This window comes from Argopecten irradians, chromosome 14, assembly GCF_041381155.1.
Source record: "Argopecten irradians isolate NY chromosome 14, Ai_NY, whole genome shotgun sequence".
Taxonomy (NCBI): Eukaryota; Metazoa; Mollusca; class Bivalvia; order Pectinida; family Pectinidae; genus Argopecten; species Argopecten irradians.
Genome location: NC_091147.1, coordinates 18,033,562 through 18,052,637, shown reverse-complemented (window position 1 = coordinate 18,052,637; position 19,076 = coordinate 18,033,562). Strand labels below are relative to the sequence as shown.

Below are 19,076 nucleotides of genomic sequence, written 5' to 3'. Positions count from 1 at the left end.
GGAGTTGGAGGCGGACTTCCGAATCCGGAATCGATAATATGATGATAAGATACTGCAGCAGTGAGCTATGCCACAGAGCGCCTAAACGAGAAATTGCAATATTGTCTCTGATTTCTTGCAATTATCCCATTTAATAACATAATTGCAGGTCGGTGGGCTGAGAGCACCACTAGGGGATTCACGCGCAGCAAGCACAGCACTATAATCGGAACCGCGTATTTCAACTCATTAGATTAATTCAGAACGCTCACGTTTTTCACGGATCGAAAAATTAGCTTTGATATTTGATTTGAAAACAGATAATGCCTTAAAAGTGCTTTTATTACAAAATGTTTTAATTCCCACCGGAAAATAGAAACAATTAACACTTGAAGTGTTTCTAATTACCAAAACAAAGCACGAAACCGTTATCAGTGCAAATTTGCAATTAGAGGCGTACTAATTAGCCTAACGCATCTTATAATAAGGCGGTGGAATAGGGCTTTCGTTCGCCGGTAGGGTAACGAGTGAACAGGGTATGCATGTGTGTGCGTTGTCATGTGTAATTCTAGATTATGTAAAACAGGGTTAGATAAGAAAGAGAGAACATCTAAAATATCACATTAGTCTAACAACATCGATACAGATTAGTTAGGATATATAAAGTCTGCTTAGCGATCTGATTAAATTCCAAGATCATCAAATTAGTTTTGAATTAATTACCTCATTATATACATATATATATTTTTTAAATTTAAAAAATATAAATGTGAAAAATATAAATGTGAATAAAAAAAACACACTTTTATTTACTATTTCAACTAAAATTACAAGGTTTGAAGTCATAGGTAATCAAATAACAAATTCCGATACTAATTCCACAGAACGCAATGGGTTGTTGGAGTAGGCCAGAGAAATGGGGTGTTTGTTATACAGATGCGACTGATAACTTTCCGTTTCTACATTTCGATGTATATTTATATAGCCCCATTGTTTTCTAAATTCATTTTCAGCTTCATCTGATACCAGTACTGTTAACGTACCTACATATATAAGATCTTAAATAAGTGTTCGTTTCATCGGAGAGTTTTTTAAAGTCTTTTGGAGCAAAAAAAAAATAAAAATTTCTCGAGTTTTGTAAAATCTCACATGAAAAAACCCAACAAGCTTTTTGTCACATAACTACAGTTAGTTAGAATGTAAATATGAATTAAGTAATGTCTTCCCATAAAATGTTTAAAATTACTGAATAATATAGTTCTGTTTAACTTTTGTAGCACATATTAATTTCAAAAGGATTGTAGCATAAAATTGTTACGGAAAGAATTGGAGTAAAAACAAGGTTTGGTAAAAGAAATTCAGACAATGTACACATAAAGAGAAAAAAAACATCTATTCTAATCATCAGATATATACAGGGCAGTCCTAATGGTACATTGCGGTAACTAAATACAAGCAGCAGCATGTTAAATTGCTTTAGCTGTAAAAACACTATTTTTTATTGCTCTTTCATTTTATCAAAAATATAATATTAGAAATATTCAATAGTTTATTATTATTCTATTAAATAGTGTTCTAATTTGATGTAGTAGATTGAAACAAGATATACAGATATATGGTTGTATTAAAACAAAAGACGTGTTTACCCATTTTCTGAACAATCAACAATAATAAATGTAAACACTGGCATCACTGGAATTAGTGGGAAATTACTTATGTGTTTATGTTTCGTTACATATTCTAATATATTCAACATCAAAATTAAATACAAATAGTGATGTTAAGATAAGCCATACAATACAAATGCTACTTAGCTTAAACGTATACAAAGGTAGATAATATTTTTGCTGTGTTTTGTTGATTTTGGTTTCATTTTAAATGCATTTCCCTCAATAAGTTATCTTGTACGTTTAATCTACATTCAAGATATAATTTTATGATATATACACACACTTCTGCTTAGCACTTTATATTATGGGAATGAGACGACTGGTTTGCCCGTTGTCAGTATAATTTGACCGGATGGGGTGTACTCTTCGGTGTCTTTGTTGGCATGCTTCAGTGAGATAGCACAATAAAAAGGACAAAATCCTAGTATTACAAGGAGGCATGCCACAAATAAACCTCAATGTCACAAAACATTATAGACATTCGCACACGACACGCATTGGGGAGGTCATCCTTAGAGGATCATGGCTGTTAATAGGGCACTAATCTTAACAGCTAGTTAACGCTGGGTTTGATACGTTATCCAATCATAATTTCGATTAATATTTTCGGTCATTGGCTATGCCATTGTTTAGTCCCGTAACAGCAGTGTTGTGCTATCATTATACACTGATAATGATAATACTAGAAAGCATAGTTATTGAGTCCATGTCAGTGCAAACTGTAAGTATGTAAGTTTATGTTCCTGCGTAGTAGGACGACTGGTTTGCTCGTTGTGACATTCTGTGTATTTGGCAGTGTTCATCAAGTGTTAAGAACTTCCTGCAGTTTCTGAAAACACGTGCTTCACACATGCAACACAGTATACAGTAGAGGCCATGCGTAAGTGACTCTTATTGTTAATCGGACGTTAAGCGTAGTGAACCAACCGACCAACAAAGAATACTACACATGGCTATAAAGACCAATTTCCTCTGTCCAATGAATGATCTTTGCAGAGAGGTTTCAATGTACATCGTTATGATATGTTTCACGGGTGTATTTTTAACCGGGTAGATTATGGTGTTTGGTGTATTTGGAAGACTGGAATTTCAGCTGTTACAACAAGACACTTCACATAACTCATTCTCCCAAAACAGCAGCATCAGAATATGACACATTCGATACATCTCCTGCAGGGGAGACGGTCCTTAAAAATGCTCCACCGCCGACAGAGCATACACGATACTAATTCTTTGAACAATAATTGGTGTTTACTCATGTATATATAGAGGTTACACAACTAGTGGTTGTTGGATATGGAATTTATTCCACACGAGTGAGTTATTTTTAAAATTTACAAAAGACACGAGCTTTAGCGAGTGTCTTTATTAACTTTAAAAAAATAACTTACGAGTGTGGAATTAAGTCCATATCCAACAACAACGAGTCGTGTGACCTGTTTCTACTACAATTATATCCGATTTTAGCTGATAGAAATACTACCAGGATACGTACGCAATCCAACAGCAGTTTTGGCGTCAAGCGGCGATCACAGCATAGCATGACGTCACTCGATTATTTATGACGTTGACAAAAGATGATACGACACTGAGAAAGACGTAGATCGGTCAAAGTTCATCGTGCCAGCCAATAAGAATGCGTACAGAGTATATTTACATGCCCTATATAGTCAATGGGGGGGAGTTGCGTTCAAATTAGCGTAAACGCAACGACGTATGAATACAAACCCAGATTAGGATTGGACTACTTCTAGTTCACGCTTCGGTAAGACTTTGCGTAATATGATAATCTATATAAACTTTAACTAATTAGTTTACCTTTTACCTTTTCACAGATGACAGATTTCCCTTAAATTAATTATAAACTAAAACAAAACTATTTCGGTGTTCCATTTGTCTCAAGACTGATCCTTAGGCCGCACAGACAATATCATAGTCGTCATAAGCTTACTCGGTTGGCCTACTGAATGAAGAGTAAACAAAGTTTCCTCGTTGTCGGATTCAAAATAATATTAAAGAGTTGTTATTAGATCCGATTAAAATGTATTTGACATCAAAACAAAATATGTGTTCAAACATTGTAACGGTAATAAACAACCAAAAGAATCGCTAGTCGAGGCTACAACCGGGGGCTTCCCTCAGGAATGTTCGAGGAATTCCATAGTTACGTCAGTCACACACCAAGCAAACACTTGTCTATCATCCGTACAAGTCGTGACTATGAAGAATTTAGTCTCTATCGCGTACGTAGACCGATACATACATTACAAACATTCAGCAGCTCAACAGTCATACAGGCTATTTCACAGTTACTTTCCTCGGTTAAAAATCAAATATGGCGGCTCGCCCAACTTCGGACCGCATCACTACCCTGACAACGATACCGGTAGTCGTTCCGCCTCGGTTATCTCAAATTATTTCAAATCAAACTGCAGCTATAACATTCAACAATCGGAACTATATCTTCGGTCATCCTGACTACCGTAATTACTCAACTTAGCAACCATCACCGTTTTAAATTTGACGTGAAAATATACTCATTTATGTAAATATAAAGATTGAACAGTGTTTTGATTACGTTAAAGGTGGTATGAACGCAATGGGATACAGACATATTCTACATGTAGCGCGTTAGCCCATTGCGTTCATACCACCTTTAACGCAATCAAAACACTGTTCAATCTCTTTTTATACCACGTGTGGTATAAAACAAATTGTTAATCAACAGCTGAATCGTTTATTTGATACCCTGAGAGTTGAATAACAGCGCCTATTGTGGTAGAAGTATGTTTAATTAACACAAAAACAATATAAAATGAATTGCTTTGCTTTTGGTAGATGCGCAATAATTTCTTATTTCCATAAAAGGCAAAGTGTCATGGACTTTTTTTCGGGAAGCAATTAATGATTTTTAATTGATTTATTTTGAAGTAAGATACTTATAAGAAGCTCAATCTTTGCAATGGTGGTAATGGTGCAATGTACAAATGAAAGTGACTTTCGTAACTGAAGTAAAATACTAATTCGTCTGCTCCTGTTTTTGACAGAGAAAAAATACCATCCGCCAGTCATCTTTAAACAAATACTGGTGTTACTAGAACGATAAAGTAAAGACTATCAACCGATCAATCAACAGTCTCGCCTTAAATGTCAAACAGTTATAGCCCATTTAGGATATCACTGGTAGTTCGGGATAGCCTAATTGAATACTATTGTCTGACCTATTGTTTATGGTATATTACAATCTATAAACCAGGGGTTTATTAAAGAGATTATATTTACATTAGTCTTGCATGGCTGTTACAGTATTCTACCTGGTATACTCATGTAGTCACTGACAGGTCCTAATTAGAACCCCGGGAGCAGACACCGCTCAACCTTAAAGATCTATAGACAATTTAAAGATGTATCGTCCTATGATAATACGGTAATAGCTGAGATAAATAACTTATTTTACTTTAAATCCAATTTAAATCTTCAACCGACAGTAAAAGAAGAAGAAAGGAAACTGAAAGTGTCTTGATATGACATGTTTATTGCTTATAAATAACAATTTGGATACTAATGTCACCGTAAAGCAGTTTAATGTCTCGTGAATTATCTCGTTTCTTGTAGACTTCTTTTGGTTTAAGTGAAAGTAACAAGTCAAATTGTCTTGTTAAGTGAGATAATGTGTTATTGTTTGTATAACTTATAATAGCGTCTATCCTCTTTACATTCCCATAAATGTTAATAACTATACCCGGAGGATCAGCAATGTTTGTGTAGATATTACTGCTACTGTAAAACATCTTTTTCAAAATTTTGTCTCACTGTTTTGTTTTTATAAAAGTGAAGGATAACCTACCTGGTATTGGCATATGACTCGATACATAGGGATTCTCTTGTGAAACGATCCTTTTTTCCCGGGAACCAAACCATAGTAGGGAAATGCCATTGTAATTGGCCGTGTCACTTTTAGTTATAATTACATATATATATATATAAATATTCAATGAAAAATACATCGAAGATGAAATTAAGTAATTAATTATGTATTCCTCTTTTAAAATGTCAATACGGAATGTCAACTTAACATTGAACAACATAATACTTGCCTCATGTATATATGATATTACCTTGGATCATAAAAAATGCATTGGATGGAACGAAAAGTCAATGGAAATAAGAAAATGTGTTCGAGTTTAATAAAGAAAATTGCCCAGCATTAACTTAGTTATGATGAAGAAGTAATCTTTTAAGCTTTTCCTAATGCCTTCTAATGTGCTATTTGTTATATAGCTGTCAATTTGGAAGTCATTTTCACATTAACATAATCACATTTATTGCAATTATGTAAGGATGTGAGCTTATTTTGAAAAGATCAACCTAGTTACTCTGCTCTGTGGAGGTTTCCTTAAGTTTCAATTCTTCCATTTTCACTTTGTAAAGTGCATTCTCATCGCTATTGCCATTAGCGATTACTTGGAAATAGAAATCTTGTGAGCACTAAACGATTGCATTTGAACGTCAAAATACGATTTCTCACTGCCCAGCGTTAACGCTCTGCAATGTTTTGTGTACCTGAGAGTCGCCTTCTTATTGATTTAGGAAGAATTGTAACCTTTAATGTATTTTTAACTGTAAAAATATTGTGATTTTTCGCATTACGGCCATTAGAACAGATAACTTCGCCATATTATCCGCCATATTATGACATTATCTTATACATAACAATTTAAGTCCGTCTGATATTGAAGTGCAAGCCAGATACGTATCGGACAAAAACACTCTCTATGAAAGTGTCTTGTGAACAAACAATCTTCTTTGAAAGTTGTAATTACTAAAACGCAATTGAGAGAGAAAAAAACCTTGATGATTTAACAAATAAACTCTTAGAAATGTTGTTAACATCACAGCCAATCCCTTTAAGATGTTCCATAGGTACTAGATTCTTTTTACTTTTTTTTGGCTTTGCGTATGCTAATCGATAATGTTTTGGTAAAACATTTAAAGATATTAAAACGGCGGTTTCTGCATTAAACTTTGATTGCTCTAATAACACGGAACAATCGAAATGTTGAGCTGAAATGTAATTATACGTTCCCTAATCGCACCAAAATTACAACCTGACTGTCGCTGTATCGAAAACACCCCACGCCACAAAGACTATTTAATTGCGTGACTGTGGAAAAGGTGTTATTTACATGATGAGAAGAGATATTGGTATAACACTAGATTTCTCTGTTTTTCTATTTCGGAAGATACTTGATCCATTAAGCTTTCTAATGTGTGTAATATTAACACAGCTTAGTTTTAAGGAAATACTCAAAACCTATTACGATGAAATGTTAATTCTATTTAGGCGTTTCATTGGCCCGACTGTATCCCCTACAGTCGTTTGTGACGTGAGGACCCCCCTTTTCTAGTCGTTACATGACTGGTGCTAAGGGATAGCATATTGCCTTATGTTGGCAAATCATTCCAGGCATTTTAATGCGAATACGATTGTTTCTCACATTAGTTGTAATCAATAAAATGGGAACATAAAATCATCAAACAACACAGCGGTGAACAAAGCGATCCTAGCGGGTTCTCTAGATCTGTCAACCCCATCCACAACTATAGCATTATTGACCATCGGGTGGATACATAACTAATGGAGCATGACCACACTTTTAACATTATTACCATAATGAGCCGACCAACAGAGTTTTGTTCCTCAGTTTTGCAGACAGAAATGCATATAAATTTATTTAGACTTTCCATAATGATGTCAGGTTGTATTTCTGTAGTTCTTGTTTGAAGAGTTTGAAGTTTACGAATATTTTATCTTCTGATTTTGTATGTTTGCGCTATCACGTAAATGTGCTTATTATCGGTGTTTATTAGTATTTTGAGACAGGACTATCAAATCTTAAGTACAGTCCGCCATTATACAATATACGGGACAGGGGATATAACTTCTTCCGAACAATTTTTATCCTTACATAATATTCTTTTGTAATACGTAAGATTCTACGGGCGATGCATAGAGAACATCAGATTTAGTGTTTATATATAATTTTTTATGATTTAAAGTACAAAATACTGACCTGGATATCGCTAGAAGAAAAAGGCATGGGCATGAACACTTGTTGATAAAGATTAAAAACAGACAAAAGAAGATTCTTTTTTATTTGTAACTTGCTATTTCAATTGTAAAAGGTAAATTTTTCATTAAAATTCCAAGACAAACTTTTAATAGCAGTAGAGATGTAAAGTGTTCGCAAAATACAATCTAGTTAGAATCGTTTGAATTTAACATTAAGTTGTAAAATGCTATTTTAAATCTGGCAACATAAACGTATGTCTTTCATTTTATAGCTGTTAAAGTAGGGATTGTTCGATGTCAGTATAATATGTTGTCGATGACTTTTTCGTGCCCGCACTAATGTCCCGTTAAATCGCTAAAATATAATTCCTATGAAAATTATCGACCGTACAGCGATTTTCACAACAGTCTTATACTGTTATCACGTTTGTTTAAACGTCCTATTAACAGCCAGGTATCCCATATATCCGGTGTCTAGCGTGTGTGAAGTGCGAGGTGCGTGTTTAAGGAGACTGTGGTATTCGTATTGTGTGGTCTTGTATAGAGGAACTATTGCCCCTAGTCAATACCAAAGAGTAACATCATCAGACACGCACGAATCGACACTCTATCTGTTATGTCAAACGGTGGAGCAAATTACGTGGGTTTCCAATGATGGGTCAATGCAAATGTTTTCTTTATCTTTTACCTATTCTATATTTTCATCGTTATGATAAAACATAACCTATAAAAACAAACAAACAAAATAAATAAACACGACGTACGTACAACCTTCTGATATGCCCTTTCGTAGCCAACATGTGAACACAAGAGACGTTCTTCATGTATTTCCAAAGTTTTAGTAAGATTTTTAATTTACAATTCAAAAAATTGTCTTAAAATTTGTTTTTATGTTAACACATAACAATTAAATGGTGTCTTAGCGACAATATCTATAATGTTCAACCGCTTCAAACTTATTCACAGCTTTTGTCAATGTTTGTAATGTCCGTGAGTTGTTTAGTTGCTGTTGATGTTTTCTAACATAATATTTTGCTTTGTTTTTCACTATGTATTTATGTACATTGGATGGTTTACTAGCCACTGTGTTACCATGATTCCCAGTGAATTGACAACTACGCTATTGCGTTAAAGCTTGTAAATTAGATTTATTTCAGGCAATCAGTTTTCCTTTGGTCAAATACATTATAACATTATTACAATTCAATTTCAATTTGAATGTTAAAACGAACTGTTCATATTCCTAGACTTGTACATGTATACATTCGTATGTAAAGGTTTTAATAAAAAATACAATAATCTAGCATTCGTGAGAATCAGTTTTGTCTACGTCTGACAAAAATTGTAAAGAAGCTGGTAAAAAAAAGACTTATATCGCATAACAATATATCTATTCCCGTATTCATTCATTTCACACTCGCTATACATCACCTATTTATTTATTATTCATCCATCAAGCTATCTATTCCTCAAGCAGTTTATTTATACTTTCTTTCATGTATCCATATTTCATATTCCCAACGTTTTACTACATATGGTAGATTGTTTTGCGGTCGGGTGACCGTATCCGCAATAGCATTCTGTATATTTTTACACAAGAACGCTATTTTTTTCAAAGTAGTGCGGATTATCAGTCAATCTTAATTTCGAACGTACATGGCAAACTGACAATTCACATCAGAATATATGTATACATCTTTGATCCATGGTTTCGAAGTTAGCCAAGAACTTCTTTGAATGGATTTAAATGATGCTATTGTGGAAACGGTAACCACGTCACAAAACAAGGTTAAGTAAACTAAAGCTTCCCTGAAATTTGACGTGTCCGATACTTTTGATAACGTGGCTTATCCATAATAATTATAAACAGTATAAATTGCTTTCCACACCACAACCACTCGCAGTCTAATTACTAATCACTAATTAGTTATCAACTAAATCAAACACACTGACTCTCTGACCTTCGCATCATCTTTGTTAAACAATTTCACGTATACGTTCTTGGAATAAAAAAAGACGCCTCTCTGCATAACAGTCATAATGTGATATGGTTTTTAGCATAGTGAATCCTTTGCCGAATGAAGACCACAATGTATGGAATGGTAAGATAACAATACAATATGTGAATTATCTAAAATAATTGAACTTTGTCTTTCTGTGAAAAACATTCTTACACCACTTCTGTGATCCACACCTTCATCGCTCATCAACATTAAATGCTTCAGCTTCTCCATTGTTAATAGCCAGTCTTGATATTTTAAGCGGAACCTTTTCCGGTGTGTTGTTCACAGATCGGTTTGAGTTCTGCATTCGAATGGACCTGTAGGAACTATATGGCCCTAGCGACTTGGCGGAGTTATACATGCTCATGGTTGATGCGCGGAAATCCAGCATGACATTTGCTGACCCTGTCATAAGAATTGACCCAGTAAGAAAGTTTGACCCTTTAAATAGGACTGAGGCTACATATTGATCTTCCTCGTTGGTGTTGACATCCTTCGGTCGCCATATTGTTGACAGTAAAGTCAAAAGTGAACTAAATGTGAAAATAGCACCTACAACACAAAATAAAATTGCTGTCATCTTATAAAATAAACACAAATGGTTTGGTTTGGTTTGGTTTGATTAGTTTTACGTCCTATTAACAGCCAGGGTCATTTAAGGACGTGCCAGGTTTGTTGGTGGAGGAAAGCCGGGTACCCGGAGAAAAACCACAAATGGTAATATTTAAACACGTTAATATATCATATTATAGACAATTTTTTATTGTTTACATTTGTTTTAGAAAGTGAGCAGACTTCATCAAAATCATAGATGCATATATTGTATTTCTTTGTCGTGATATATTTTTTATTCATCATTCGTCTAAATAAACGTTATATGAAAATTTGTCTGATTTGTTTTAAGAATACAAAGTTACACCTATATCTTTGTTGATATCTATTTGTTAGTAACACTCGATCGAAACATATAGACAATTGTTTCTAGATTTGAACCCAAATCGTTGTGCAAATAGACAATGATTTTGATATACAAAAGGGGATACTGCACTCTTTGCATGTCATGAACAATGGACCAATGCCAATATGTCACAAATCACTAATGGTATTTAGGTAGTATGGTTACGACTAAGAATTAAAGGTCATTTTAATCAAAATATAAAGACAGACCAAAGGAAAAATTATCTTTGTAGCCAGGCGGGTTTTCTACACATGTATACTTGTGTTGAAAATATAACTATTCGTAGCCATAGCAAATTGGTCTTATCAAGTAAGTGGCTTTTATGTATGTCATTTGCCAAATAATTTCAAATGATCTTACCTGTTATGTAGAACACTAGACTGTAGCTACCTGTGTTATCAATTATCAGACCTATTAACGATACAAGATAACATTTGAAATAACATATCTTAGCATCATTGAAAATAAATAGTTTTCAACATATGGAATCAAAGTTCCACGCATTTGGTGCATTGCTCTATAAGTTTTGTTGTAGTATAATGTACATAGAAAAATATATGGCTAAAAGGTGATATCACGCGTTAACGTCAATTTAGCAGGAATATTACAAAGAGTTGCATCTGGACTGAGGATACTAGTACCACACAAACGTTTTCGGTTATCACATGGTACATGCATTAGTCCTTTTCGACAAAGGTTAGAAAAGAAAAGGATTGCGAGCCTTTTTACAGTCCCGAGTCAATAAAGACAACTTATATCTGCAGACACTGACCATGTATCTTTTTTATTCAGCAATATTAATAAAAATAATTTCTAAAAGTTAAAAAAAATGGTTACGGCTTTCAAACAAAGATTCACCTCAAAACTAAAAAAGTTCAATAGGAGTGCGTGTAAATTGTTTTCCGTCGATGCCGAATACATTAAATCATATATGGCATGTAATTTTAGACAATATCAATACTGGTCTCTTGATTAATTATATTTGACACAATTATTTGTACAGGTAGTCGATATAGTGTACCGTAATCTCTGATAGTAATTTTAATGTAAACCGATTTACCTGCAACTGTTGGTCCGACGAACCAGCCAACCCCTGATATACAATATAGAGCCCCGATGGAAGCGGATAATTTCGAGAGGCCGACGATCTCTATAAGTATAGGTACTGTAAAGGCTATCAGTCCGCCACTGTAGACTCCGAACAGAGTGGCAAATACGACCTGTTGCCAATAGATACTGGAGTATAGTGGGAACACTAGCGTCATTACACCAGTTATGCCCAGCACACCAAGTTTTAGTAATATCGGGTCTATTCCGGACTCCGTACTTGCTGTCAGACCGCCAAGTACCCTGCTTATTGAACTTCCGATACCAATCACTAGTAGCAGCATGGCAGCTTCCGATTTAGAGGATCCTTGCACCACAGAAAAATTAGGTAAATGAAGAAGAACTATGGCGTAAGCGGCGTTCCAGGCGAACCCAGCAATAAGAATAAGCAGAAACGCGTAGTTTTTGTACAAGGACGGATCCAGAATGCTGCGCACTTGAACACATTTCTTTGAAGCATCTTCCGATTCCTGTCGCATTTTCTTGTGCCACACTTCCGCTCCAGAGGGTCTAATCAAGGCGGCGCAGACAACCAGATGACAGGAGACAGCTCCCATCATGAGGAATCCGCCACGAACGCCATACGTATCAATAAAGTACTGGCTGACAGGCCCACTCCCCAACATCCCGATTCCACATCCACAAACGACCACGCCGTTGGCAATTCCTCTGTACTTTTTGAAGCTGTAACCGGTCATTATCAGAATCGGAGTACCGCAGAATCCCGAACCGAGACCTTTAAACACAATTCAAAATGTGTTCTGAAATACAGTTTGATTATAAAATGGTCTAGATTATACAAAAATTGTCACCATTTTCCACTGTGTGTTAACAATAAATCCTTGTTATTAATCCATGTTCTGATTGAGTCTAAAAGAAGACTTATTAATAATAATAATTAATTTGTAGGTAACTACAATGTATATTGGAATTTCACAGTAACCAGCTAATATAAGCTCCTATAAATACCTTTTTAAATTCAATATAAATATTGTAAGTAGACTGATTATCACCTGCCTGCTATAATCCCATACGTTAAGAGGAACGTGGAGAGATTTTCGGCGACGAAGCTGCAGGAAAAGCCAATCACAGACAGTATAGCGCCTATCATCAGCGCCGTCCGACAACTTGTCATATTGACTACCATGCTGACAAAAGGACCTAGAAAGCAATGACGCACAATGGTTATGCTAATGATAATACCATGGAATTCACAATCTAACAATGGGTGATAAAATAATACTGGAACACAATGGGTAAGTTACTGATGATACCACAGAGTGAAGAAGAGCCATATAAACAATGTAGGCTACCATATTAATCGCATACTAGCAAAGATACACAAATAACAATGTAGTTGGATATCATAAAACTCATAGACTTACAAAGGTACATACAGATGTATAAATCTTGATGATAATTACATAGAAAAGTGAGGAATGGACAATACAACATATAACACAGATTACTTCAAATCAAAAATCAAAATGTATTGTAACGCTTCACAGACAGAGAGCCTATGTATGTAGATAGAGAATGACATCATGTAGTAATGAACAATTTACATGTATTTTGACATGAAACCGTTTTTATAGATGCAATATTTAATATAAAACATTAAAAATAGCATTGATACACGTTTTAGGGGTTTTATTAGTTTGACGTTCTAAGAACAGCCAGGGTTATGTAAGGACTTGTCAGATTTGTTGGTGGAGGAAAGCCGGAGAACTCGGACAGAAAATACCGACTAGTGGTCAGTACCGGCAACTGTCCCAAATGGAATTTGAACTAGCGACCCAGAGGTGGAGGGCTTGTGATATAGTATGTCGATACATGTTAACCTTTCGGCCACCGCGGACCTATGCATATATACAAAAAGAAAACAGATATAGAAATACTATCGATAGCTGCAATAAGGATTCACAAAGATTAATGCAGTCACCAACAAATCATCCTCGAAACTCGATCCAGGGCTTCAGATCACTTACGATCGGAAACCCTGCAATATCGAGGATGCCAACAAATAATCATAACATTAACATTGGAGTAAGAACCAATATACTGCAAACTAATCTATTTTCGCGAAATTTCGCAGTTTTTTGGAGAATAATTGTATGAAAGGTTTTTATTAATATAGAAATATATTGACAGAAATAATAATCCTTACCAAACAGCGAGTACAGACATGCATACACTGACCCCACTAGGGATGTGGTAGCTACGTCCCCTCGGAACTCCTCTAATAACGCGACCAGGAAGATTCCGGTACTGTAGTTGAGGAAGCCGATAAGGACGTTACCAAGGAAACAGGCGCCCATAGCAACCCATGCCCATCCTCTGTCGACATCACGAAACTGCTCCATACTTTGTTATACCCAGTAGTCACTTACACCAAAAACTCCTATTGCTTTAGGTCTTCCCTGTTTAGAAATATAAAGGTATTATTATTACCAGATATCTAATACTTTTGTTGACATAAAGTTATGCCGATAGAACATTTTATTTTACAAAGTAAGCAAACTTTTGAACCTTCAAGATCACTTTAGCCAGATTATCGAAATATTATTATTTTATTGGATTTTTTGTCACTTCTCATTGGTCAAAAACACGCCACGTGATCACAGATAAAAAACTATATTGTACGATTTTCCCGGAAGTAGTTCATAGAACATCAATATAATCCAGTAATTAACACGAAGGTAATTCCTGCAGTTATAATGAGCTTCGATATACTGTACACATTTTTGACCAAGCAGGTAATATATCCTTACTGTCTAGATCCAATATAGAAATAAACACTTTCGGTGTTGAAACTATCCACTGCATGACACGACTATCAACTTCTAGCACCATGTTTACAAATTGGAACCCACAGTACCACTAGTAAATAAATGACTTCACTCCGTAACGCTCGTCATGTCTGATTGTGTATATAAACTAATCTTTACGCCTAACAATTGCTGACAGAACAAAGAAATAGCCAGTCTACCTGATCGCCTTTTATAAACGTAACCATATTATTATATCAATATTTAAAATATGCCATTGACCCCTTGACCCCTAATACTTGACATACACAACACATTCCGTAGTTATATACAATAACTTGTTATCCTTACCAAACAGCGAGTACAGACATGCATACACTGACCCCACTAGGGATGTGGTAGCTACGTCCCCTCGGAACTCCTCTAATAACGCGACCAGGAAGATTCCGGTACTGTAGTTGAGGAAGCCGATAAGGACGTTACCAAGGAAACAGGCGCCCATAGCAACCCATGCCCATCCTCTGTCGACATCACGAAACTGCTCCATACTTTGTTATACCCAGTAATCACTTACACCAAAAACTCCTATTGCTTTAAGTCTTCCCTGTTTAGAAATATTAATGCATTATTATTACCAGATATTCTAATACTTTTGTTGACATAAAGTTATGCCGATAGAACATTTTATTTTACAAAGTAAGCAAACTTTTGAACCTTCAAGATCACTTTAGCCAGATTATCGAAATATTATCATTTTATTGGATTTTTTTCACTTCTCATTGGTCGAAAACACGCCACGTGATCACCGATAAAAAAAACTATATTGCACGATTTTTCCGGTAGTAGTTTATAGAAAAATATAATCCAGTAATTAACATGAAGGTAATTCCTGCAGTTATAATAAGCTTCGATATACTGTATACATTTTTGACCAAGCAGGTAATATATCCTTACTGTCCAGATCCAATATAGAAATAAACACTTTCGGTGTTGAAACTATCCACTGCATGACACGACTATCAACTTCTAGCACCATGTTTACAAATTGGAACCCACAGTACCACTAGTAAATAAATGACTTCACTCCGTAACGCTCGTCATGTCTGATTGTGTATATAAACTAATCTTTACGCCTAACAATTGCTGACAGAACAAAGAAATAGCCAGTCTACCTGATCGCCTTTTATAAACGTAACCATATTATTATATCAATATTTAAAATATGCCATTGACCCCTTGACCCCTAATACTTGACATACACAACACATTCCGTAGTTATATACAATAACTTGTTATAAATGTAAAGTATTTCGTTGTATCATTCACAGACACACGTGTTAACAGTCGTATTGTAAAAGTAAACATCCAATGATAACCTTTTGAGATTAATACCAACTGAAACGATATCTTACAATGCTTACAATGAGTCGATCAGATATTTATCTTTCTAACCGTATCATGCTGCATATAAACGGTGGTTAAGATTACTTGTGTGTTTTTGTACAATCTTTGTGTATCGATAAACCTATATATAAATATCACAGCAGATCATAACAATGGAAAAGAATAAACAATAAAGGACGCTAAACTGGAAATATTATAAACTAATGACTAAAAATTAAACATAGTCAACCGGCAACATTCCCAACATAATACCTACTCAAATAATCTACTTACTGACAGCTTTATGCAACAACCAAGTTGTCTCCTTCTTAAAACCCTAAATGTTGACAAATGTTATTTTTGCTTTTCCTGACCAACTTAAAATCATAATAAATGATCACTTATTTTTTAACAAAGGTGTTGCCCATACATACTAGATATTTATATCATTTAATGAATTAAAAGGACTAAATCGGTACCGACTGACATGTGTAGTATTGTGGACGTATATAATGTATTATCAAAGGTCAGTGTTCCGTATTACAAGTCGTGGGTACCAAAATAGTTTTGATTCTATTTACTTAGCTATCCGGTATATACACGTGTCGTTCCAGAGTTCAAGATAAAGCTAACCAGTAGGTTAAGCTAACAAATAAACATAACATACCAACGAAAAATCAACAACTGTACTAACATTTTGTTGCGACAATATTTATGTTCTTCTTTTAACAATGAAACTCGATATGCATATAACTAAGTTTTAAGTACGAAAATTTAGAAAATAGCATATACAAATTAAAATGTTTTTTAGAAAAAATACCGGACCGGAACAAAATATTAAGTTAAGAGAATAATTATTGTAGTGTAACTAGCAGGTAATATATTACATTATGGTATATAGATTTAACGGTAATAGCACTGTGTAATAAGAAATATACTTACATGTCGTCGAGAACACGTTATTGCACGATATGAGCCTATAAGTGTCACTCCACCACGTGGAGTTCTCGTGCGAAGCTACCTGACGAAGACACCATGATAATCGTGACCCCAAATGTTACCTTACCTGACCCCGTCTTATCAGTTTGTCGACTAAATGACCGAAACACACTGGATATTTAAAAAAACGTCTTCTTTGTGTTGAATAAGCAGAGTCGAGAGCCTTAGTAGAATAACAGAAGAACAAACTAAACCTGAGATGAACTTTGAAAATCACATGACTCGTACACTAAGTACATATACCCCGTTGTGATATGTAGATAAATATATCAAACGAAGAAATGCTATCGTGTGTAAGATTTACTTTATCAACACCATGCGAGTGGGTTTCAAAGTTCTTCGTGAAAAGGGGTCAGATACATTGTACATGTCAACAAGACATCAATATATATTCCTTGTGAAACCAAAGCGTTCTCCTGACTTACATCATGAGTACGGTATCGAGAACAAATCTTGCATCGCCGTATCTCACAATCCAATCAATTTTTGTTCCGTAAGTTAGCAAACGCATTGGATATATTTATTACAAAATTAATGTTTCACTCAAATTAGATAATTAATATTTAAAAAAACACCGACATAAAACATTCTAATAATTCGTTCAGCAGTGGTGCAAAATACATTCACAATACGTGCTGACTTTGCATCCTCGCAGTTGTTTTACGTTGTCTTGTGCTCGCATTCTCAATATCAAGGATATCCCTGTCCACTTGATAGACCCATCTAAAATTCATATTCTCCCATACTTGAAAGAATCATAATGAAAGGCAATTATAGAGAAATATTTCTAAAGCACCTCCATCATAGGAACGTCGCAATGCGTCAAAATTAATGACGTCGCCGACAATAGTCACCGCATGTAATGATGACGCCACGTCATTGTCTAACGCGTATGAGCTGTCTTTTCCCTATCCCAATAAAGGACAGAGGTTTTTAAGAGACTTCCCCGTCCTACCCTCAACGTAGGGAAATATCCTATTAATCGTATCCAAGACAGGACGGCCTTCACGTAATGAACACTAATATGTCACGACAATAACATTCCAATGTATTAACATTACATGCAACATTGATGCAACTAAAATAATTCACAAAGTGAACCGTTTAAGAGATAATATAATCACGCATCCTTTGAGAGTGAGACAAGGTTATCTCACCACTGAAGGGCAAGGACAACTTAAAAATCTTGCACCCCGTCTCATGCTTATGGGAATCAAATACATTTTAATATTTATCCCATTAATTGTGAGTTAGGATAAACGTCGGATGATGAATTTCATTATTATTAAAACACCTAAATCTGATACAAATACTTTAATTTGTTAATTACTCCTGTAATATTAATATTAAAAAAAAAGACTTCAATTCGTTGCTTTCTAAGTTTTTAAAACGTATTTGTAATTCTCATCAATTTCATTTTCAAGAAGTGACAATTGAAAATACCATGTTTTCGCATGACTTTTGTTTTTTGTCTGCATAGAAACTAAAATGGATGATAAATCTAGACAGTCCTTTAGGATTTCATATATTTGCAACTATTAAGGAGCAAAATGTGAACTAAACATTATGAGATATCTACATCGATTGTTCACATATTCCGTCTTAGTATATTACAGAGTTATCTGCCCTTGCGGGTAGGTTTTGATTGTCACGTCATGTGTTTGCGAGCGTAACGTCATACTTTTCGGAGATAATGACGTGAATTCCGCTCCCAAAATAATGACGTAACAATTGATACCTACCCGCAAGGGTAACTCTGTAATATGCAAAGACGGAATATATTGTGAACATTCGATGTCAATATCTCAAAACATTTGTTTATATATGTTTGTTTATACTGTGGAGGCGTAACGACGTATAATATAGAACATAAAGTATACAGATGGTCGACTTATATGGCAAAATTAAATCGATGTTTATTTCGTAGATTATCAAATATCAAGGTTTCTTTGCTAGCCATTACATAATACAAACTATGATCAATATTTGGAGACCTACGATATAGGTTTAAATATATATTTTATGAATTTGTATCAATAATACGTTATTTTTATTTGATAATTTCTGTCAAATCTTGGCTTTCTTTTCTATCCAACTGAGGATAACTACTATGATAATATTTTTATCATGCTGGTA

The 19,076-nt window shown here is 34.8% G+C and overlaps 1 protein-coding gene across 1 annotated transcript; it reads right to left on the bottom strand.

Moving 5' to 3' along the window:
• Positions 1 to 8,680: 8,680 nt before the first annotated feature.
• Positions 8,681 to 14,851, bottom strand: LOC138307714 (monocarboxylate transporter 12-like). The gene is made up of 6 exons (XM_069248555.1): positions 14,562 to 14,851; positions 13,958 to 14,210; positions 12,808 to 12,951; positions 11,744 to 12,526; positions 11,044 to 11,094; positions 8,681 to 10,277 (listed from the first exon to the last, which is right to left on the bottom strand). Exons 2-6 carry the CDS (start codon positions 14,151 to 14,153, stop codon positions 9,919 to 9,921), a joined length of 1,533 nt encoding a protein of 510 aa, XP_069104656.1. The 5' UTR covers positions 14,154 to 14,210; positions 14,562 to 14,851; the 3' UTR covers positions 8,681 to 9,918.
• Positions 14,852 to 19,076: the final 4,225 nt, after the last annotated feature.

What these genes read in the sequence shown, in the direction of transcription:
- LOC138307714 (XM_069248555.1), bottom strand. Translation starts at nt 14,153, where the DNA reads ATGGAGCAGTTTCGTGATGTCGACAGAGGATGGGCATGGGTTGCTATG. An exon ending in CGTCGGACCAACAGTTGCAG is followed by an intron (nt 11,095 to 11,743) that starts GTAAATCGGTTT and finishes TATCGTTAATAG; the next exon opens with GTCTGATAATTGATAACACA. An exon ending in TCTAGTGTTCTACATAACAG is followed by an intron (nt 10,278 to 11,043) that starts GTAAGATCATTT and finishes TTTGTGTTGTAG; the next exon opens with GTGCTATTTTCACATTTAGT.